Source organism: Stomoxys calcitrans, chromosome 4 (genome assembly GCF_963082655.1).
Source record: "Stomoxys calcitrans chromosome 4, idStoCalc2.1, whole genome shotgun sequence".
NCBI lineage: Eukaryota > Metazoa > Arthropoda > Insecta > Diptera > Muscidae > Stomoxys > Stomoxys calcitrans.
This window is the reverse complement of record NC_081555.1, coordinates 20,800,671-20,826,221: the sequence shown is the minus strand read 5'-3', so window position 1 is coordinate 20,826,221 and position 25,551 is coordinate 20,800,671. Positions and strand designations below refer to the sequence as shown.

Sequence of the window (25,551 nt, the reverse complement as noted above, 5' to 3'; positions counted from 1 at the left end):
TTCTGTAACTCGTATAGGTATAGGTATTTACCCGGTTAATTGGGTAAATGTCTATATCGGGAGATCGGTCTATATGGCAGCTATATCCAAATATTATCCGATCTGGACGATGTTCGACACAAAGTTGTAGAGGTCTATCAAAACGCACTTTTTCAAATTTCATTAAAATCGGATAAAAAATGGTCCTTTTATGGGCCCAATACTTTATATCGGGAGATCGGTCTATATGGCAGCTATATCCAAATATTGTCCGATCTGAACGATGTTCGACACAAAGGTGTAGAGGTCTATCAAAACGCACTTTTTTCAAATTTCATCAAAATCGGATAAAAAATGGTCCTTTTATAGGCTCAATACTTTATATCGGGAGATCGGTCTATATGGCAGCTATATCCAAATATGGTCCGATCTGGACGATATTCAACAAAGGGGTTTAGAGGGGTACCGAAACTCGCTGTGCTGAATTTCATCGAAATAGGACGAAAAATACTCCTTTTATTGGCTCATTACACTATATCGGGAGATCGATCTATATGGCATCTATATCCAAATATGGTCCGAACTGGACCACATTTGACAGTAATCTATCAGAACACATTGTGCAAAAATTCATCGAATTCGGGTAATAAATGGATCTTTTATGGCCTCAAAACCCAATATCAAGAGATCGGGCGGTCGGTCTATAGGGCAACCATATCCAAATATAGTCCGATCTGAACCACACTTCACAGAAATGGGTACGGGTCTACCAGAACTCACTGTGCCAAATTTCATCGAAATCGGAAGAAAAATCACCAATTTATTGCCTCAAGACTTAAAGTCGGCAGATTGGCCTATATAGCGGCTATATATAATTAAAATCCGATATTATGAGATTACAAGATCAGGCTTAAATACAAAGAATACGAAATCATCAAAAATTGTTTGCAAAATATTTTTATACCCAAGATATCTGCAAAATTATAAATACCCAAATGAATACCCAAAAAAGGTATTTACCCAATAAATACCCAAGCGTTTGGTATTTACCCGGTAGAAACCCATCTCTAGTAACGAGTAGTTATTTTTCGAAAAAATGTCAAGTCAGTCAAGAAGAACGTATTTCTGAATTCAAAAACCGCCCTCGATTGTCACATATCTCTCAACGAGAGGGCTAAACAGTTCAAAATTTAATTATTCTTGATGCCGGGCCACAGAGATATCACAGGGAATTTTAGATCAATCGAGCTTGGGAAACTAGGAACCAACATACACATTTCGGGGGATCTGGAATCTGTGAGTATAGCTTTAGCGACATATAAGCTAAGTCTTCAGGATCAGGGCCGAAGGGAAAAGCATGATAGATGGTCACAAAGCGAAGGTTGTGAGCATTACAAAATTATGGAGCCTAATCTAGACTTGAAAACGTCTACGGCTTTGCTGATGCTGGCTAGAACAGACGTCTCTGTCATTGTGTCCGTCTTGACAGTTCACTGTCTGATCGGAAAACATGCTGACGGACTGAAGGTTGCCAGTAGTGCTTTTTGCAGACGCTGTGCGGACGTCGAGGAAGAAGAGACTATAGAATCTCTGCTGGGTGTGTGTACCGCATTAGCATTTAAAAGGAGTTCCACTTTAGGTTCTCCTTTCTTTGAGAACTTGTCTGATTTAGCGGATGTGAATTTGCATTTGCAAGTAGTTGGACTTTTAAAAGCCATCTGAATGATTCAACGTTAGGTACTAAACAAAATCTTCCTACTCCCGTAAGTCTGATGGTAAACTCACACTTAAACCTAATCTACATTTAAAAATAAAAAATCTATAGTACTTAAACTTTGAAAAAAAAAAGTTTTAAGGAAAAAGTTTTTGAAAAATTAAAGAAAAAATTTGATTTTGTTAAATATTTTATCCAAAAATATTAAATTCTAATTATATTAGATTTTATAACCAAATTTTTAAGTGTTCTAAGGCTACCTTTAAGGTGTTCTACAGATTATTTAGAAGTTTATAAAAGGCCAAAGACCCTTTGTCGTTTTTTGTTTTTGTTTTTTTGCTTAGAATTGGAAGGCATTCCATGCCAATAAGTATACTATCGTCTCAACAGTCTGAACCAAAGCATTCCAAGGATGGTTCGCATACATCATGTCCTGGCACGGGAAAGCATAAGAGCGAGCATACAAACGTAAGAATACATATGTGTGAAAGAAGGTGGTGAGTTTTTTCATTCATATTAAAATGGAAGGAAAGCAACTGATTTGATATTTAAGCATAGCGCTTGCGCCTTGGAAGCCCGGGTCACAATGCGACTATGGCCTGTAACTCATTTAAGGGTGACTGACATTGCAATTTTAATAATAGCCGGTGCTTTAGTCGTGTTCCTTGGAACAAGTGACTTGGCATTGGAAGGTTGCATCTCTTTAAACTTTTTTGGATTTTTTCATGTTTGCACATTCCAAATTGGAAACGTCCTTTAGGCATTGGAAATATTTTTACGATCCACAAAAGATAAGGAATGTGATTTTTGCCATAACAACAAAAGGGAAGCATGGAGGAATCATACAAAATGGTTCCCCAAAAATAAAAATTTACCTCTTTCCACCATAGGTATACTAACTTCACCATACCATTTGATTCTGACGTTTGACTATCGCTTTCGAAGATTCCCATCGGATCATAGATACTATATAATACTTCAATCTTAGTTTTAATCTCAGGTAACGATCCACTCTATGAGAAGCACAGAATCACAAACTAAAATCTATACACCGAGTTTTGCAACTTCAAGCTGCAGGCCTATAGCACCACAAGGGATTGTCTATTAATGAGTCAATTGAAGTTGGCTTGTCTCTATAGGCATGAGATTTAACATATCCCCACAAAAAATAGTCTATAAATCGCACGTTCTAGGCGGTCAATTGACAGGTCCCGAATGTGACGATTGCATCATTTTTGAAGAAGTACGGTCCAATGAAGCCATCAGCTATTAATCGCACCAAACTGTGAGATTTTCTGGATGCTTTGGTAGCTTTTGCAATGCTACTGGCTGATCTTCACGCCAATATCAATAATTCTGCTTATTTACGTACCCATTGGGACAAAAAATGAGCTTCGTCGCTCAATGGAAGAAGCGCGACATGAACGTGTTTGATCTATTTAAACGAAATTGCAAAATGCAAATTTTGGCCATGAAATTTTTTCTGATGGTCTCGCCAGGATTCGAACCCTGGCGTTCAGCGTCATAGGCGGATATACTAACCTCTGCGCTAGATGGTGTCCTTTTAAATCAGTGTTGCCAAAAATATAATAAAATCACCTTTTATTATTTCTTCGTCTTCTTATTCTCTTCTACATTTCTCGAACCTCTAACCGAGGTTGCCAGTCGCGTACCCTTGAATCTAATCCAACCGAAACCTACTGTTAAGAAATCATAGGAATCAGTGAAACCAAACCTATGCTTCTTGGTTGGAGGGAAGCTTTGCAAAGGGTGATTTTTTTGAGGTTAGGATTTTCATGCATTAGTATTTGACAGATCACGTGGGATTTCAGACATGGTGTCAAAGAGAAAGATGCTCAGTATACTTTGACATTTCATCATGAATAGACTTACTAACGAGCAACGCTTGCAAATCATTGAATTTTATTACCAAAATCAGTGTTCGGTTCGAAATGTGTTCAAATTTTGACAAATTTTGTTCAGCGATGAGGCTCATTTCTGGTTGAATGGCTACGTAAATAAGCAAAATTGCCGCATTTGGAGTGAAGAGCAACCAGAAGCCGTTCAAGAACTGCCCATGCATCCCGAAAAATGCACTGTTTGGTGTGGTTTGTACGCTGGTGGAATCATTGGACCGTATTTTTTCAAAGATGCTGTTGGACGCAACGTTACGGTGAATGAACACATTTCGAACCGAACACTGATTTTGGTAATAAAATTCAATGATTTGCAAGCGTTGCTCGTTAGTAAGTCTATTCATGATGAAATGTCAAAGCATACTGAGCATCTTTCTCTTTGATACCATGTCTGAAATCCCACGTGATCTGTCAAATACTAATGCATGAAAATCCTAAACTCAAAAAAATCACCCTTTACAACGTTTACGCAAAAAGAGAGTGGACTGATGTATGGGTCGATTTCTCATGGAGTTTAAAGCCATCTGTATTCAACTTAAAAGAATCTTTGAATATAAAGAATCGAGGTTGGTAACATTGTATTTTTTTTCGTTGTAATTGGGTAATTGTAATTATTAACATAAATTATCGAAATAAAATAAAAATTCGTTCATAAGGCTGGTAGCTAACTGTTCAAATCATATTCATCCATTCCATGTCGTATTGCTTTGATACCATACGGTGTTGCTTTACTTTCAATACCGCATGGTATTGAAATGAGCACGTTTGGTATCAATTTTTCTCTGGGTGGAAGTACTGGAAGGTATCTTGGCTGTCCATTGCGATGTTAGGTCTTTGACGCCTCGCTGGTCAGTTGTAGAGGTGATTGTTGCAGGGATTGTGGATGTAAGAAGGATTTAAAGATGGTCGAGCATGTATTGTGCCAATATCATGAGCAAATGGTATAATGGATGGACGCCAATTTTCGGGATTCTCTTCAAACACATAGTGGCTTAAGGAGCCTAGGAGAACTTCTTTTAACTTTTAACATAGCTTTAACCGTTCAGACTCTATCGAGATAATCAAGTCTACATCCCCTTAAATTGTCAAGACAAGAAAATTCAAAATGTCTGACGATATTTGTTTCTTTCCCATCATATGGTGGTGGGTATATTCACAAACGGCAATAGCGCTTAAAACTTTCATTTCTGTTATTTTCAGCCCTCCTTGACATAGTAGTCAATCCTTGAGGCATAGCAAAAACAAGGACATCCGTTTCTATAGATTCGTTCCAAAGAGTGTTAATATGCATTGTATTCCAATAAAACCGCACCCATGCCAATTTGCAGACTTCCGTTTTTTAACATCTCTCGTCTTTGGTCTATCTTTTGCTCTCTTCCTCTGCCTTGCTCTCACAGGATGTCCTTTCTACATGGTATGTATGGTGAGTTTGCAATATGATACAGCATACGTTACATGGCTTTACAAATCCCAGATGCACAAACGCCACGCTGCCGTACGTGCGGTCTTACATTTCCAACTTCCGTTTGCTTTTATCGTTCATTACAATTTTAAACTGAATGCTTTGATTCGCATGCATGTGCCAGTGAGTATATATATATGTGTGTGTGTGTGTGTGTGTGAAGCTGTAAACTTGTCTAAGGGATGAATGGTTGGTTGTAAGTAAGCGTTACAAGAAAATATTGTAAATGAGCACTAAAGTTGTAAGCAAAGTTGCATACCTGTTTTGCATGCAAATATTTTTTTATTATGCAACTTAATACCGGGGGTTGCTTGGCTATTTTGGCATTTGGATTGCTCTTCCTGCTGCTGTTGATACCTTACATATCAACAGAACTGTAAACAAAATCCCCCTTTTCAAGTTTCCAGATTTACACCCTTTCACCGCAGTGTGTTGGGGGTGTTTTTACGTTCGCTTCCTCAGGGGGATGTTTTTTAAGCACTCAACACTGATATTCGTTGTAGTGGAAGTGGAAGTAACCTGTTTTTGGAAAAGCTTTTACCACGCAATGAGCAAAGAAAGAAGAAGAATGCTTAGAAACTTCGAGGTGTTATAGACATAGCGGTCTAGGAAATAGATGTAGTACCTCGTAACGCTGTGGCAGTTATATGCCTAAATGGTTTAATGCAAACTGTACCCCAGTCCACTCAAGTGGGCTCAGCCTTAAAGCAGGCAATCAGATCTTCTAACTAGCAATATCCGAAAGTCCTTTCACAGTCTTTTTTAAATTTTACCTACACAGTGCCACATGCGCGCTCGTCGCCCACGCATTTAACTCGGAAGTCTTCTCTTCCACCATCCTCCGGCCCTTACAGGCAAAACGTACGCCCTCTCATGACCCCTTACTCTGCTATGGCCCGGTACCTAGATGATCAGATTGTGCCATAATCAGACAAGGCGTCAATCTCCTATATACACTTCAAGACCGTCCATGAACTCAACGTCCTGGTTGTTATAGCCCTTTTGGCCGATTTACTAACCATAAATTTATTCACACTCGACGAACTCGCGTTAAGACCGCACCATCTCATACATTCCGTCATTACCTTGTAATGATCTGTCAGTCTCTGGGACCCCAATGATGACGCCCAGAATTATATAAGAATTGCGCCCTCTAGAGACTTAAGAAGCGTATTCGGGAGATCGATTTATATGAGAGGTATATCATGGCATGAACCGATTTAATCCATACTTATCATAGTTGTTGCCAAACAAAACAAAACATTCTGTGCAAAACTTCAGCTAAATTAGATAAGAATTGCTCCCTCTAATGGATCAAGAATTCAAGATCCAAGATCGGGTTATATGGCAGCTATATAAGCTAGCCACTTGAAATTTTGCATATATTCTTTTTGTTGATTTACGTTATTGGAGATTGAAAATGGACCATGTGGTTTCAGATATGGGTATAGCCCATGTTGAGTTGTACATGCTGTGTACATGCCGTGTGATACAAACGAAACTAACGTATGAAAATGATTTTTCAAAATAGCGCATGTAAAACATAAAGAAATCAGCAGTTCTTATTGTCAGTCGAATGAAAACAACCCCAAATTAAATTGTTTTGATGTTTATGATTTAATCAGCTTTCTCACAACTTTAACAATTATTACACATAAAAAAACTTAGCTTTTGTTAAAATTTTTAGATAATTTCATGCGAAAATAAATACAGGTGTGATAGCAAAAATGATGAATCTTATGTAAGTTGATAATTTTGACATGTGACTTCATAAAGCGGCATGTAATGAGACATCTACATGCCGTGTAATAGCGCCTTTAGTATGCACCCGCTGAAACATATGTTGGGTTTGACAGCTTACAGCTGTTCTACTGGACCGAATCAATCAATTTATGACAATTTTAACATGTGAATACATAAAGCGACGTGTCATAAGACATATACATGCCGTGTAATAGTGCCTTTAGTATACACCCGCTGAAACATATGTTGGATTTGACAACTTACAGCTGTTCTACTGGACCAAAGCAATCAATGTAGAATCTATTTCTTTGATCAGTAGAATGTTTGTGATCGATTGGTGTACAATCATGCCGATTTTAAACAGGTTGAAATTGGTTTTTGCGGCCTTAAATCGGCCATTTTGCCCATAATGCTATGTGGTATCAAACATCTTTGAGCTTTCTCAGTACGAACCAGGATTCACTGAATAAGGTTAAGCCAAGCGATCAGCCGATATACTTTTTTTTTAATATTTGGCAGTACTTGGCATTGAGGATGTCAACTTGTTCTCTTTTTACATTCATTCTTTGTTTACGTTTTCTCCTATATGATGACATTTTCAATCGTCAGATTTGACATCCTTAATAATGTTTATGGGGCCTATCCACTTTGTGTTTTTGCATGTGACCTAACCTTCTATTAGTGAATCCTGAGTACGAACCTGCATTTGACATTTTTAATACAGTTTCCCGTACAAGATCACTGCCAAGTATTTTACCTTTTCGGATATTAAAATCGATCTGTTGAGGAAACGTGTGGGTTTTATTTGGCCCACCTTGAACATCCTCATGATTTCAGTCTTGTATGAGTCACAGTTCAGACCCCTAGGTCTAACCCGGTCGTACGCCATCTTCAAGATCCTTCCGACCTTTCTGCACAGCTGAACCTCCTTAGTCAGTATTCGTAGTAGGCTGTGTATGGTTGTTGTTGTAGCGATTTTTTGTGTTCTATCTTTCGTCTGCTTGATTCTGTTGAGTGTCAAGATCCAGCTCTGTAGGAGTTGAGGCGGCTGCAACTGCCAGAACGTAATTGAGCCAGAACTACTCTGGTTTGTCGGGGGAGGTCTATTTCTTCAGGTGCAATGGGAGACGGTCGTTCTCCAAGGACAAAATTCACCCGGTAGCTATTTACCGCATTTTCTGCCATGTCTGCATGAATGTTGTCTAGACCCGCTTGATCTAGAGGTTCTCTCTTGTAGCGCAGAATATAATGTAGATATACCTTAAGGCTTCTGGGCGGTGGTCCGCAAGATGATGATTTGGATGGTCTCTGCGATAACAGCCCAAAAGGTATATAGTTATTTCTTCGCACGGGTAGGATCTTTGTTTCCTGATGGAGACAAAGATCCTTAACTCGAAAAATTTTTTCGCATCAAAAATTGAAAAATTTCATAAGGGGTTAGCCTTTGCTAAAAAAATGAAAAAAAAAAATAAAATGTCAAATTTCACGTAATTTTGTTTATTGTTCGAATCGTTTTTGAATTTCGAACTGCGGAATGCTGGAAAACGATCGAAATTCGAAAAAATGAAGGAGTTACAGCGTTATTGACCTTGAATTTTTACGCCAAAATAGATTTGGTTTTTGCGATGTTTTTCATAGAAAACTTTACACTATTCCTTCATCCAGCACCACTACGGAAAGAGATTTTTCCCACGAATCCAACGGTGTGAAGTTTGCAAAACTAAGGAAGTTACAGCAATTGCAAACTCACGTTGGTTTTTTTGAATTTTTTGGATATTAATTATGCGATTTTGAAGCAACACTCTAAAGTTTTCAAGGAAATAAAGAGTATTGCTTCGTCCAGCACCATTACAGAAAGGGATTTTCCTGACGAATCCAACGGTGTCCTCAGAATTTTGAAATTCGCAAAACTAACAATGTTACAGCAATCTCAAACTCACCTCGATTTTTTTTACCATTTTTCCAATATTAATTATGCGATTTTGAGCTTGTTTTTTTAAGAAAAAACATGGGACTTGCACTAATCCGATTATTTTGCAATAATCTTCAATACTGTATACTCAACTCGAAAAATTTGTTCGCATCAAAAATTGCTAAAAAAGATGCAAAAAAATAAAATGTGAAATTTCACGTAATTTTGTTTATTGTTCGAATCGTTTTCGTATTTCGAAATGCGGAATGCTGGAAAATGATCGAAATTCGAAAAAATGAAGGAGTTACAGCGTTATTGATCTTGAAAATGACCTTGAATTTTTACGCCAAAATAGTTTTGGTTTTTGCGATGTTTTTCAGAGAAAACTTTACACTATTCCTTCATCCAGCACCACTACGGAAAGAGATTTTCCCCACGAATCCAACGGTGTCTGAAAAATTGTGAAGATTGCAAAACTAAGGAAGTTACAGCAATTGTAAACTCACGTTGGTTTTTTTGGATATTAATTATGCGATTTTGAAGCCCATCGCAGTTCGAAGAGCGGCATTCTGACAGATCTGAATATTATTCCACTGCGTATCACAGATCTGACGAGACCATACTGGCGCTGCATAGTTTACCACAGGCCAATTACTTTTTACGTGGTCAACAAGGGGTTTTTGTCTGCACTCCAAGTGTTGCCGGCAAGTGACTTGAGGACCTTGAAGTCACTTGCCGGCTGTTTATGGTGGTCACCCTTAGGAGTGGCGATAAAATGCTCCCATTGGCTTTCCCGGTGCCAACTTATCCACCTATTCCTTAGAATATGACTTATTACATATGAAAAGCCCATTTGAAACTCGTGGAGGGCGTTCTTAACCGTTCTTCCCTTCATGTTGGCATTAAAAAATAAATCCCTAAAGGCTATGTTCTCTATCACACGGCAATTATTACAGCCAACTGTATGAAAGTTGTTGTTTAAAAGACTGAATTGGAGGTACAAAGAGGATATGCTCTTCTGACTCGGTTATAACTAGCAGCGTTGAGCTTAAACTTATAAATTGATAGGAGACTAATCTCTCTACAAACCCTTATGGGATTTTGGTGAAAAATTTTCAAGATCAGCTTAATTCTTTGGTGTAACTCTATGCCAAAAGCTTATATGCACTTGTCTTGTCAAGCGGTCCCACATGTTCAAAGCTTGAGGAGTTTGTTTGTTTCGCAAATTCGTAAACCACAATAGGACCAATGTTTATATGTGAAACTGAAAATTACTAAATTACCAGAACATAGTCTATAACAATATAACCGAAGTTATAGGGAATATAAAATAAGTTACACCTTCCCCTTCGTACCATACAACCTTACATATTTGCGCAGTTTTTGAATAATCGTAATCTTTAGAGAGGGTTGTGAAATCACCCCTTCGCAATACAGCATGAGTGAAAGAGATAAATATAGCAGTGTAGAAGGCAAAATAACACAACAGTGATGGGACAACTCAACTTACACAAGCCTGGCAATCAGTGCACAAAGAAACGGGTACTTTTTTATTGTAATTTGGTTGACAAAAATTTCATTTCATTGTACTAATGATATTTGGGAGTATTATATAAGTAATCACGTTTAAGCCATTTTAATATCCACATCCATTGGACAGAACTATAATAATTTAGTCCTTCCGTTTGTTACACTTGGAAATATGAATATGCTACACTATAATTATTTTATATGTAGATGCCGGATGCCGTCATTCTTATAATGCCTCAATTTTTAACCGATTGGGCCAAAAGTCATTTTCTAGCTCAGAATAAAATGTTTTTATATGTTACTAGTACAGATTGAAATTCCTTTATGATAACCTTACACCACGCCAAAAGTTAAGAATCTTTCTAAACTGAGAATAAAAATTTCGTTCAAGGATTAAATAATTTAAAAATTTATATGAAGCACTATCTATAGCTATACGAGCCTTTAATTTTTGTAATGTTGGTATTTTCCTAATTGTAAACAAATTCACAAGAAATATTTGATTTCAGGTATTTGATGTGAAGGTTTAAACGTTAGGTAAAATAGATATGGTTTTATGGCTGTCAGGTGTGTATTTGGCTGGCTTAAAGACAAAGGTTTGTGTGAAATTTGAAAACATGTGCATTGACAAATAAAGATTTCAAATACCTAATACAATAAAATTTTGTAGAACACGACATGATATATTTGTGACCCAAAAATTAAATTTTATGTTTTATTTTTTTATTAAACCTATTAGGCCGAAGATAATTTGTTCATGATTTCTATAAATCTCTTTCGAGGCGATCCAAAAAAGAAAGGCCAAAGAATACCACACACAAACCACAGTGCGACGCGTTTCGCTCTTGTTAGGGCCAAAACAGAATGACCTCGTTGAGCTTTGTATTTGAGCATCGCGTTGCAAAAATGCTACTCTGCATACAAATCCCACAAAATCAACACAGAAAAGTCAAAAAATGTCAACTTTGACGCTTGAAAGCGAGCGTCATTCATGCCTTTAAGCTTCCTCTTTTAGTTTTATCATCAAATCGAATGATGACACCATATCTTTCAATAAACGGGGATAACATTTTTCTCCATACAAAGTAAGCGAGAAAATCCGCTAAATGGGTAAGTAAAACACCTCTAATATAAATATCGCTTCAATAATATGCAAATGTAATTAAATCCTGGGTCAAAAACAAACTGCTTCAATGTAGTTGATTGAACTGGTAAATTATCGTTATCACCGATAACAGATAATAAGAAACGAATAATCTTAATTTGCAAACAAGAAATCAGGAGGAGAAAATGGACTTGATTGGGTAGATACTACGCTGACCGCGCGATGATATAGCGAGGAATGTCTTAGACTGCAAAGACAGCAAAAGAGGGGATGTCCGATACATGAATCTGCCGTACGAAAAGAGAGTTGGAGTCAACCCTAAAATCGTGGAAGCCAGCCAATGCTTTGACCAACGATAGAGCTGATGGAAAAAGTTTGTTTACACATGACCCTATGTTCACGCTGAACTCTTTACTATTGATCATATATTTTTGTACTATATAAAATGTATTTCTATTGTAGAGGGCCTATATATGTATATATAATCGCGATTTGCACTATATAGTACTAAAATAAAACCCAGCAATTCTCTATAAACTGAAATTTCCATGTTTTTATTATATTTTTATATTTGAAAGATTTTAATATTTTCTATCTGCATTCCTCTAGTTTACACATGGACTTTAACAGGTACCTAAACACGTACCTTTGTTTTATCATCACTGACGAACAGCTTCGGCGAATACCGTGTGTTTATGTGTAAAAAGTATCTACGTGTGTTTGTGTGTAAAAAGTATCTTTCATGACGCTGACGCCTTCCGTCGGCGTCGACATTTCTCTCTGTCCCATTCTCCCATTCTCATCTGTTATCCCATTATCCCTTTTTTCGCGGATTCGCATTCCCGAATTCCATATTTCCAATATTCCATATTCCATTCCATTATTACATTCCAACTGTCATCAGACAAAACAAACATCAACCAAGAACAAAATAATAACAACTAACAACCAACTAACACTAATATGTAAAAAGTATCTACGTGTGTTTGTGTGTAAAAAGTATCTTTCATGACGCTGACGCCTTCCGTCAGCGTCGTCAAGCGAACACACTTCCACTTCGTGCATCATTTCAAAATCAACTTTCGAGCGGAATTGACGTACATTTTACATTTTCCCCGCCGTCTGACGCTGACGCCTTGGTCTCAATTTCATTAAGTGAAATAATAAATAAATAAAGAATAATAGAATAAATAAAAATTTTGAAGAAAGCCCAAGCTTTGAAAGCGTTTTAAATTTGCAAACGCAAAAAATACATAATTAAAAAAGTAAGTGTGCTGCAGCAGTAACAACAAAAAGACAAAAAAGTGAAATATATATATGGAAAATGTACAAAATGAAAGAACTAATGAGAAATGTGTGCGTGTGTTTGTGTGTAAAAAGTATCTGAAAGTGTGTTAACAAGCACTAAAAAGAGTATCTGTATCTAATATAAAGCTGGACGTTAACCGAAAGAAAAAAATCAATGGCATTTGCGAGGAATTTTCAAGGAAAACTGTTTTCTATCATAAATATTGTGTAACAATTTTGAAAAACGTTTCATGAAAATTTGTGGAATACATGATACATACAAATACATGTATCTACATACATACGCTGTCGTGCAAAGAGAAGAAGCGAAACAAAAGTAAAAAGTTGCACATTCATACATACATACATAAATGTACGTGTGCATATACTACATAAGCAACATAAAAAGCCACTGCTGTCATAGCCAGCGACGACGACGTCGACAAAATATTTCACTCACGCGAAAAATACCTTTTGTTTAATTAACTGAAATCCAACAAACAAAAAAAAAGAAAATCTCCCTTTCTCAGAAACCCCCTAAAACAAAACAAAATCGATTTATTGATTTTTTTCTTTTCTTTTTAATTTTTTCATTTATTTTTATTTCGTTATACCACCAAAAGAACGCACGCTCTCATCCCCTCCACAAGCCGAAAGCTGCCGTCTTGCTTGCCGTTCGTTTGTCGTGCATTTAGTGTTATAAATAGAGGAAGCATTCATACCGACAAAAACATACACACACACGGTGAGCCACATACTAAATGTACATGTAGGAGAGAACAATAATAGTCAACACCTCATTCATCGACTACGACTGCGACGACGACCCTACATCATAGTATACACACCAAACAACGCCAAATAATTTTTTGTTGCCGTTTTGGATCTCTAACACAAAAAATTAGACATCCTCAACCTCCCTACCTAGCATACAAAGACTCAAATCCAACCCAAAGCGGAAAGAACTTACTTCAGCGCACGATTTGCTGGCGTTCATTTTCCAACATATTACAACAAATCTAACGCTAGCTTATACCCCTACCTAGCTAGCATCTAACATACATACACACACGTACTAACTCCCAAACGTAACTACATAAAGTGAGTATTGCTTATGGGGTCGGTTGGCGTTGATCTCTTTATCATTTGCACTTTGCTTCTAATTCTTTCTCTATGTAAGTAAGTCTGCCTGCTGCTGTTTGGCTGTCTGTCATATCGTGCGTTTAGTTTATTCACCTAAATATGTATCAACTTATGTACTTTTGGCTGGATATGGATGGATTTTAGGGTAGAGTGAGAACATTGTAGCGTGTAAATTTGCTTGCGCGAGGGGGTTCAAAATCCCCGTAAGGTACTTTGTGCCATAACAACACTACTCGTGCGTGTGTGTGTGTGTGTGCGCAATGTGCTGTGTAATTAAATGGCATTGTCGGTATGGTAAAGAAGAAGAGAAAGAGAGGGAGTAAATAAAGCGGTCGGTCGGTCGTTCATACACACCCATACTAGCAGGCATTTGCGCATTACTACAAAAAGAACAAAAAAAAAAAACACAACTACGAAAAGTGTTGCCAAATGTACTGTAAACAATTTCCGGTAAAATCCAAAGTGGCTTGTGCTAATATAAGCCGGCAAACACTCTACTGTTCCATTCCATTCCATTTCATGGTATTTAAAAGTTGATTTTTGAGATAGAATAATTATTATTGTTTATTAAAAATCACTTATGACTTCGTTTATATTTTAATTGTTTGTTTATAATTTTCATTTACCAATTTGTTTAAGAGATTAAAGAGAAGTGTTTCCTTGTATCTAAATGAAATGTTTGGGGATTAAAGTGAAACAAATTGGAAAGTGAATAACTACATAGAAATCCTATTTGGATTGGGATCTATGGCAATGTCGTGAAGTGAAACCCATTTCATGAAAAAAAAAAAAACAAAAAGATATGGCAAATATGGTAATTTTTCTTGAAATATAACAAATGATCCTTATTTCCCCTTAAAGAAAAATTGTGGATTAAGGGCGTTATGCATCTCAAACAAACTTTCGTCGCCATAAGAAATGGATTGAGATATCCTAAGCGAAACTTTCGGTTTGCAATGTTTTACATGTTGACATTGAAAGCATTGGATATTGTTTTATAGTTTCAGTGCAAGAAAACTAAAAATTTATTGCACTGCGTAATGGATTTATGTCTACCAAATAACGTTTAATTTTGATAAATTCGTACTTCATCAAAAAAATGTGTGGCAGATTGGCCAAATGAGTGCATTGTTTTTTTTTTACCATGTGTTTGGTACAGAAAAATTCGCTTGAGTAGCATACTGGGCCTTAAACCCTAGTACTGACTTCATTCGCAGCTAAAATGCCTATTAAATTATTGCGAAATGCAACTATTCCTAGGGAGTACTCAAACAAGAACACACAATAAAGACAACAGCATTGAAGCAGACTTGATTAGTGCAATTTTCGTGAGCGTTTAATGACATTTGTAATTAATTGAACAAAACTTATACTGACCTAGCGATATGTCGCCACTATTTTGCTCATAAAACTCAGCACTACTTAACGGAATGTGTTCGCATTTTCTTCGTGTCATATTTTTATATGGTTTTTGACAGTTGTTTGGTCGATTCGGCTTTTCACGTGAACTTGACAGTTGTTCTATTAAAAAAAAACGTATAAGCTAAAAACATGTGCATTTTTTAGCTAATGGCCTAAAAGTAGCATTTAAAAACAATTACAACTTGTTTCACTAACTTTTTGTCATTGAAAATAAGCGACTACAGTTCTCCCTTGTGTCAAAACCAGCTGATTTCATAAAGCAAAAACAGATGTTGAAGTGAGTAACTCGACTCACTTGAGTAAAAAAAAGTTTGTGAAACAAGCAGTTAATCCTAGTGTAATATGAATGTTAGATTGAGTTAGTACAAAAAAACTTTATGTATTTATGTTAAACAACCCACTTATCCGGGTGCCGATGGCGTAGTCGAATGTCGAAATTTTACAAAATGGTATTATGGTTGTCGAAGACGAAAATTCGTTTACATATTTGGTATTACGTAAGTCGAAATTGACTGTCAAATTTGACGAAAACGATCGATATATAAGTAAATGACAATTTAACCTACATCTCGCCTGTTGAAGGAGTAACCTAATCTTATGATTTTTTATTTATCACAATATTTTTCTATTATCAAACTGTCGAAGGCGAATAAGTGACCGAATACCAGGGTAATTATGATATTCTGCTTAAGTTTTTCACAACGATTCTTAAAAATGAGCATGCTGCTCTGCTTTCCCCTCCTATTGCTGGCGACATTTGTGAGGTACAATGCTATGTAAAAACTTCTCAAAAGATGTGTCGCACTCGGCACGCCGTTCGGACTCGGCTATAAAAAGGAGGTCCCTTATCAATGAGCTTAAACTTGAATCGGACTGCACTCATTGATATATGAGAAGTTTGCCTCTATTTCTTAATGGAATCTTCATGGGCAAAATTTGCTCGCAAAAATTGCAACCATTTTTGGCTTTGACGGCTAAAAAACTGCTTCAATGTAGCAACACCGAATCACGCTCTGTTCCAAGCGTTAAAATTGACAATTTTTTAACTCTTCCCGAATGCTTTTGTGGAATTTTTATTCAGAGTTGTATTTTTGCAACGCGACGCTCAAAATCAAAGCTTAACGCACTTTGGCCTTTAAACATTGCGTTTTGTGGAAAGGCGTTAAGGATATTTATGCCGCCATGGTAGCACTAGAACTTGCATTAGAAACTGGGTCAACTAAATTGGCTATTGTAAGATCAACCTCGACCTCTTATATACCAGAATTTTTAAAAGCCAATAATAATTCGCAGGTAAATCTTAGTAGCTTTCTTCACACGAAGAATTAAAGGAAAGAGAAAGCCTAGTTTTTGACAATCCCACTTCTACATGCAAAACTCAAATAAAGTCATAAAAAGTCGGAATTCTGAAATTGTTTCCAGCGCGAGGAGCTTAGGTGTTGTATTTAACAGGACATTATGTTGGTCTGATCATGTGAATGTCATGTCGGCCAAATATATACGAAGCCGCGTGCACTAAGGGCCACACATTTCTTCAATCCAAATCATATCCAAGCCCTTTAAGCGGAAACCTATTCCTGCATTAGATAATTGTAAAATGAAAACAAAAGAGGGAGAATGTTAATTCCCTTTAAACAATGTAGCCTGTTATCTGAGTGGCAGTTTTATATCTTTTATATAAGGGTAGCATCTTAAACTAAAACTTAAAGATTTAAAGACGCTCCATTTGTAAAAAGCTTTACAAATGGAGCGTCTTTATATGATTAAGTCTTTAACTACGGTTCACTGTGGTCTTGTCCCAAGTCCAACTTCCTAACTTTCAAGTATATTTTGACCTTCATTTTAGATTTTTGTCATTAATTACAAGACGCTAAGTTAAGGATTCATCAAAAATCTTTAATATAAAGTTAAATATTTTTTACCAAGGATATGTTTCCTTAAAAAGCTGGGAAATTAGTCATCTTAAGTTTGCTAATCTGTGGTTCGATTCTTTACAATTAGGACAAACATTTTTTCAGTGCTTTTACAATTGTACTTTTAGTAATTTTCTTTGCACCAGCTTTCTCTTTGGCTGTCCTGTGTTGAGTAAAACTCACCAAAGTGTTGAATTGATAATATAAATGGGAATGGGTTTTTGATTCTCCCTTAACGTAGATAAGGGCGACGACTTTTATTCACCCTTGTTTTGTTAAACATCATCATCATCATCATCAATATCGTCATCCCCTTTAAAATACCATGCGCATACATACACATATGCATCATTAAAATTTCGTCTACCCCCGCCGAAATATAAGCATTTTCCAAATTCATTACTGGAAATCTATTTCTCTCTCTCTCTTTCTCTTCCAATTTTCCAAAAAGAGAGAGTTTTGTTAAATTTGCATGCTAGGGGTGAGTTTGTGTCATGAAGATTTACTTCCAACAGCAGACAAAATTCTATTCCACGTTCCACATTTTCCAAGTTTTAGACCTTTATGCATATTTCTCTTGCCCGGAAGTCATAGTTGTGCAGGAGTTCAAACGATTAACAACAAGACAAAATTAAAAAATAAATCTCCGCAAAACAAATAATCGCAAAATTAAAATAAAAAATTAAAAATAAATTTAAAAAAAGGTTTTCCGGGAATTAGTAAAGCAGCAAATTTTCTTTAACTTAAAGCAAAAGCTGCCCCCTGCCCATAGTTTAGGCTTCTTTACATAGATTTTCAGATTTAAGTAAAGGCAAAGGTTTGTGTACGATTTTCTCGCAAATATTTTACCTACATTCTTATAACAAAGTGGCGGATACATACACAATTTCTTGAATGAAAAAAAAAAAATCTGTTAACTTTTGTATGACCACACAAACACACGCCATCTATTGGAATTGTTGAGAATTTTTCCTGATGGATTAAAAAAAATTTTAATCTCTTTTTAATCTCCTTTTTTGTGTATTTGTTTTTGCAGTGGACTTTATGATGGCTAATCCCGGAGCTGCTGCAGTTGATAATCAATCAGCAATATTGCCTGGCACAAATCCAGCTGTCGCTGCTGCGGCCGCTTTATCAGCCGCCGCCGTATCACCAGCCGCCGCTGCGCAATTGCAACAACAACAGCAGCAGGTCCAGCAGGCCATTTTGCAAGTGCAACAACAGCAAACACAACAAGCTGTGGCCGCTGCAGCAGCCGCTGTTGCTCAACAATTGCAAAATCAAACTAATGGCAACACAACAAATGGCACCGGCACCAATGGCAGCAGCGAAACTCGCACCAATCTGATTGTAAACTATTTGCCCCAAACCATGAGTGAGGATGAGATCCGTTCGCTGTTCTCCAGTGTGGGCGAAATAGAATCGGTTAAACTGATCAGAGACAAGGGACAACCCTTTCTGGATCCCTTGAATCCCCAGGCTACAAAGGGTCAAAGTTTGGGCTATGGTTTTGTCAACTATGTACGGCCTCAAGATGCTGAGCAGGCTGTGAATGTTTTAAATGGTTTGCGTTTGCAGAACAAGACAATTAAAGTTTCATTCGCTCGTCCCTCATCCGAAGCCATTAAGGGTGCCAATCTGTATGTATCGGGCCTGCCCAAGACCATGACTCAACAAGATTTGGAGGCAATTTTCGCACCTTTCGGACAGATCATCACCTCACGTATTTTGCAGAATGCCGGCAATGATAGCCAGACCAAAGGTGTGGGCTTCATACGCTTTGACAAACGTGAAGAGGCCACCAGAGCTATAATCGCCTTGAATGGCACCACCCCCGCCAATTGCACAGATCCCATTGTGGTCAAGTTCTCAAATACACCCGGAAGCACAAGCAAAATCATACAACCACAATTGCCCACTTTCTTGAATCCCCAGTTGGTCAGACGTATTGGTGGGGCCATGCACACTCCCGTGAATAAGGGTTTGGCCCGATTCTCGCCCATGGCTGGTGATATGCTCGATGTGATGTTACCCAACGGTTTGGGAGCTGCAGCGGCAGCTGCCACCTCATTGGCCAGTGGACCCGGCGGTGCTTATCCTATTTTCATCTACAATTTGGCTCCTGAAACCGAAGAGTCATCCTTGTGGCAGCTATTCGGCCCCTTCGGTGCAGTGCAATCGGTTAAAATCGTCAAAGACTCGTCAACAAATCAATGCAAAGGTTATGGTTTCGTGTCCATGACCAACTACGATGAAGCAGCTATGGCCATACGGGCTCTCAACGGCTACACCTTGGGTAATCGTGTACTACAAGTCAGTTTTAAAACCAACAAAAAGTAAATGTCACTTTTGTATTAACAACAACAACAGCAACAACAACATACACCCACATATAATTCTTAAAAAATAACAACAACAAAAACAGTAAAGATGAAAACCCCCCATAAAAATTAGTAGATACTAAGAAAAGTTAGGACAGAAACATAAAAAACACATGAATACACACAAACACACACACACACAATAGTTGTGGAAAAAAGGAAAATGTGAGAATTTGTTGTGCAAAGGGCGCATGAGGTGTAACCTAGAAAACAAACAAAAAAAAATATTTCTACTCTCTTTTTGCTCTCTCTCTTTTAAATTTAAGAGGATAAAAGAAACAAACGAAACACACACACACATACACACATTTGCATTGTACAACAATAAGCCCCGTTTAGCCCCACTCACTTTCTCACATACATTCACGTACACACAAACACACATTCAAACGCAGCCATACTGGAAATAAGTAATGCATGTCATTTTGAAGTGTTGCATTTGTCCTTTTAAAGGAACAAGACAAGAACTTCGGTTCCACGGTTTGTTGCCACACGGGCACAGCTGCCAGCGCCAAACCCAGTGGTGGAAAAACCAAGTAGTTCCCTCACTTCTTACGGTTTGCCGGACAGCGCTTGCCCCCAGAAACCGCCCGGCCTAATGTTGGCTGGAATTTGATTAGAATTTGTTTCTTGTTTAAAGAAATCAACAAAAGAAATGTGGGTTGCAATATGTAAAAACAATAAATCCCCCAATTCCCGCCCCCAGGAAAAAAACAACAATTTTAACATAGGATAAATTAAAACAAACTAAAAGTGAAAGTAAATCTTCCAAAAAACGCATAAATTTAATTAAATGAAAAACCAATTTCAACACTCGCCAGTGAAATGGGAAAATTTAAAACATTTTTTTAAGAAAACAAAATAATATATGTATAGAGATTTTTTCTATATACGTAGGAAAACAAACCCAGAAACCCATAGCTAAGAAGAGGCTTTTACAGTATTAATGAAAAGAGAAGAAATTCGAGTTCGATGATGAGAAAGCATCATATACTGGTGACTGTTAGGAAAAAAACCAAAAAACAAAAACTAAAACTACTTAATCTCCCTTTCTTAAGAAAACAAAAAAGCATAAGAATCTTAATAATAATACTAGTTAAAAACGAAAAAACTCAAAGTTATTTATAAAATTTTATGTAGCAAAAAATTTTGAAAAACCAAAAACCCCAACAAATGACGAAACCTCACTCATTCACTCTCGAACACACACAAACACACAATGAGTTCGCCAACATGTGGACTTTGATTTCAAAGGCTGCTGGCTTTCAAGCCGTTAAGAGGGAATATTGAATGTCTGTCTATCTATACTATATATAAGGATATTATTTGAGTTTCTTACTTCTTTTATTTCTCTCCCATTGCTGCCATGCCTTAGTGGCTTTGGGTGGGCTAGCATTTCATATTGAAGGTGTTAGGCTTAATTTTTATTTTAGCATTCTCCATCCCTCTGGGCATTTATGTAGGTTGTTTTTGGGTATAAACATATATATATATATATATAGACATACATATATTAGGCGAAAAAGTCATCATTTACAAAATGAAACGTAAAATGAAGCACAAAGTTTTTTTTTATACAACTACAAGTTAAAAGAAATAAAGGCAATCTCTCATGGAAAAAAGTCATCAGTCAGACAAAAAAATACAATACTAATTAATTAATGTTTTCTTTCAAAATCATTTGTTGTTCATAGTATATAGACATACATATATTAATTTTCTTACTGTCTTGAAATTGTTTTCAACCAGCAAATCTATTAGTTTTTTCTTTGGAGATTTCATATACAATAGATATATATGTATGCTTTGAGTTTTTGGTTAAGTATTTTCTTTTTGTTGTACTATTATGTACCTCAGTCTACCTTCCCAAAAACCTGCCTGACCCGACCCGACCTGACCTGATCTTAACTTAACCCCTTTTTTTTGAAATATATTTTCAATTTCAATTTACGATTTATCGTTTCTTTCTTTTCTTTTTCTTGAAAAACTGCAGTAGAGGTGTGTTGTGGTACATCAAAAATCCTTGAATTGCGTTTTTGGTTTGTTTTCTTTTGATAATCTTTGACTCTTTGTTGTTATTGTTGTTTTTTAGCTTAATTTCTTTTGTTGATTCCTTTAAGTTGTGTATACTTCTCAGCAAAAAGAAAAAATGTTTATTTACAAAACACCGATATACATACAAACTATACATAAAAAATATTTATTTATTCATAGTCTTTTTTTTTTTTGAAACATACATACGTATATAATTTCTTTTCCTATTACTTCCTTCAAAGGCAGCATTATTTATTTGTTTGTACAATTAATTTTAATTTTTTTTATATATAGATATGCCGTAGGTTAGGTTTAGAAACTAAGAAAATTCCAATTGTAAATTTTAAATACAACATCATTCTCAGACGTTAGGCAATTTAGTCCATAGTGATGCCAAAATAACAAGAGAAGAAAGCATTGAACGCCCTAAAGTCTTTAAAGAAATGATAATCACGTATTCAACACATTATTGTGTACCTGCACGAGACCATAAGCCCGTGGGCTTGGAACAAGTGTGCACTTGTGTTGGTGCGCCCACCACTGATCAAAACTCTTTAACTCTTTTTGATTGCCAGATTACCAGGGCACTCACTGGACAAGTGTTTTATAGTTTTTTCGCCCATACGGTGACCTGTGAGTAAGACTTCTAGTCTAGCCAACAACAGCATGTTTCCAATCGGAGAGAGAGAGAGAGACCTGTTAATGAGATTTCTATGCCATCCAAACATCTTAACTTGGACCGTTTTTGCCCATCTACAATCCCAACGGATCTACATTAATAAGTAATAAAATGAGTGCAGAATTTCAAATGGCTAGCTTTGCTCCTTCGAAAGTTGTCGTGCTTTCGACAGACGGACGGATATGGCTAAATCGACTTAAAGTCTGTCAGTCTAGAATATATATACCTTATGTGTCCATAGGCCGGAGGCGACCACAGAGGTTATCATGTCCGCCGAGCGCCTGGGTTCAAATACCGGCGCGAACATTAGAAAAAATTTTCAGCTATGGTTATCCCCTGGCTAATGCTGGCTACATTTGTATGAGGTATCCTTCCATGTTGAAACTTCTTCACCAAGTGGAACAGAAGACCACTTGTGCTTTAACTGCTAACATTGACAGGTACTTGGAATTTTAAGAAGTCTAAATTTTTGTTAAATTTTGTTTTCTAAACTTTGCAGTTTTTTATTATGTTATATTTGCTATTATATGGAATTTTTTTTAGTCTAAAGCCGCCTGCTCATCCCTCATTAAAAATTTTCTCCAATAAACACATCAGTTTTTTGTTTAATTAAAAACAATTACCTTCATCCTCAAATGCATTATTTAAACATCATTTGAAGAAAACAAGAGTAACAAAAAAACCCGAAAATAGTTATAAAAAACTTCTTATATTTATGAATTGATTATATACATGTATGCAATTTAGTAATTTTATTTTACACACACATATATATACCTACATAATTTTTTTCTTTAAAAATTTAGTTTTTAAGAAGAACAAACAAAAAAAAAGAATTATTATATACACATACACACACACATAACCATAGCCTAGGCAAGGTTGAAACAAAAGAAAAATATAGTTTTAGTATTTAAAAAAAAAGAATCTAAAAAAGAATGAACCCCCTCCCAGATGAATGATGAAAAGAAATGAAACAAAGAAAAGGAAAGGAAAAATATTCCATGATGAGAATAAGAAGAAGCAAGTTAAAAATAAATTATTTTAAAAGAAAACGGAACAAGTAACAAACAAAGATCTAGTCAGTGAAAATATATATTTTTTAAATTAAGTTTAAATACAAAACAAAACAAACAAGAAGCATATATACAAAGCTCTGAGAGAGAAACATCCTAATATCCTTAATAACGATGTTTCCCTGCCCCTATAAAAAAAACTAGCTAAACTTTTTTTTTAATATTTTAATTTCTTTTCAAACATATATTTTTGGTTTTTAAAGTTGTATCTCGTCTCTTTAAAGAAAAAAAAAAAAAAGATAATATATAAGGTTTTTCAGTTCTGTTTTTACTAATTTATGAAGAAACAAAAAAAAAACACTTATTCCTTTTTGTTATTTTGAAAAGAAAAGTAAGGAAAGCAACCTATATAATCCAAAGATTAAAATATTTAGTAAAATTCTATATAAAGAGAAGAAAAAAAATAAGAAAGAAAGAAACTACCCTAAAGAAACACAGATTGTACACAGATTTTTCAAGAAAAGAAGAGAAAACTTTTTAATTAAAATTTTTAAAAATTTAAAACAAGATTTTTAAGGCTAAGTGCATGCTTAAAAGCAGTGTACACTTAGAGAAGGCAAAGTCAGCTGCCCAGTTGAATAAATTTATATACAACATATTGACTTTAATTGATTTATTTTAATAGATTTCCCCAGAAATCTATGCTATGCATTAAGAGCTGTTAATAATGACATAAAACAGTTCTCTCTGTCTACTGAGAGCTTTGACATCCCTGTGTTTGTCTGCATTACCATTAGCTGCACTGTTTTATCATCGGCTTATGTTTTTGCACTTGGACAGCTTCACTTTTTTATCATCGTCTTATGTTTTTGCATTTGGTCAGCTGCACTGTTTTATCGTCGGTTTTTGGCAGCTTACTTTGCCTTCTTTAAAACTGCTTTGCAGTTTGAAATAATAGTGAGAAGATAACACACAATTTTTTGTGCAATAGCTAAGAAGAAGCAGATGATGAAGAGAAACAAGAGAGAATGAAGGAAGCATGTAAGAAGGGCTTAAGATTTTTTTTAAAAGCCCTCAAAATTAGGTATCTCATTTTATACAATGGAAAAATCTTATGTACATAAAAAATATCTATATAATTCATTAATTTTATTATTTATATATTTTACACTATTATACATAACATGAGAGGGAGAAAGAAGAAAGCAAAGCAGGAAAGATTTATAGGAAAAACAAAAATTTAGTGAACATTCTTAACACAATTGTCGTTTATAAAAGTTATACTAAAAACATACAGTGGTAGTCAAAAAAATTTAAACACCCTACCGCAGGATGTTCCGTACAAAGGAATATACCTTATAGTAAACTCAAAAACATACAGTGGTAGTCAAAAGTATTTTTACATGGTACATACTGATACACACTTAGGATTTTTGTCTCCGGTAGACGGTAAAGTCTGTTTTATTTATATAGTTATTCAATCCTTTGCAATATCAAATAGTACTGAGTTCATTTGCAGCTAAAATGCCTATTACTATATTGCAAAATCTGACGGATACTATTCGACATCAAAACAGAAACAAAAGTCAAATAACAACACACACCAAAGTCACCATCATTTGCTGTGTTTTAATTTAGATCTATCCAGTGCAAGTCAGATGTTCTGGATAAAACATCAGTGCAAAGTTGTACTGGTAAGTTATCGATAACATACAATAACAGATAATAAGAAACGATTAATCGTGATATACATGATTAAATAAAACAAGGCAATTGAAGCGGATTGGTTGATTGGTGCCCATTTCCTTAGAAATTAATACATGTATAATTATTTCAAGTGAAATCGTTTATGGTGCAGCGACATGTGGCTGCTTCTTTACTCTTGGAACTTAGTACTACTTATGCGAAATGTGTTCGCACTATCTTTGAAATGTGTTCGCACATTTTTTGATAGTTGTTTTAGCGAAAAGACGAACTCAGTACTATCTATCTATCTACACGGCTATAACAACAAAAACAACATGAAAGAATGGCTTCTCCTAGCGTTAAATTCTCAAAATCCTCCTTTGTTGTAGCCACATACTTGCATGTGGGAGGTAGGGATCATTTAAAGGGAGCAAGATTTATTGTTCCGTTGCATACACCCGATCGCTAGGCGAAACCAGAATCGTCGATAGTTTCTACCGTTGAATCCTTCAGACTAACCATTTTAGAGAAATGACAACCCAGTGGGATGTTGTTTTTATATCGACTTTTGTTTTTCATCATTTCCTTTTGTTTCTCTCTCTCTCTCTCTCACACACACACACATACAT

General features: G+C 36.0%; 2 protein-coding genes across 3 annotated transcripts in view; one reads left to right on the top strand and one right to left on the bottom strand.

Annotated features, from left to right (window-relative positions):
* Window positions 1-25,551, bottom strand: part of LOC106085008 (arginase-1) — a 71,149-nt gene that overhangs the window by 11,314 nt on the left and 34,284 nt on the right. The gene's annotated exons all lie outside the window — the stretch shown is intronic.
* LOC106085543 (protein elav) lies at window positions 12,409-24,243 on the top strand. Of its 2 annotated transcripts, none has more exons than XM_013249850.2 (2): window positions 12,409-12,626; window positions 18,163-24,243. In XM_013249850.2, coding segments are annotated over exons 1-2 (1,305 nt in total). In that variant the 5' UTR covers window positions 12,409-12,625; the 3' UTR covers window positions 19,467-24,243. The 2 variants fall into 2 exon arrangements, with proteins under 2 accessions (XP_013105304.1, XP_013105311.1); XM_013249857.2 differs by lacking the exon at window positions 12,409-12,626 and adding an exon at window positions 13,404-13,749.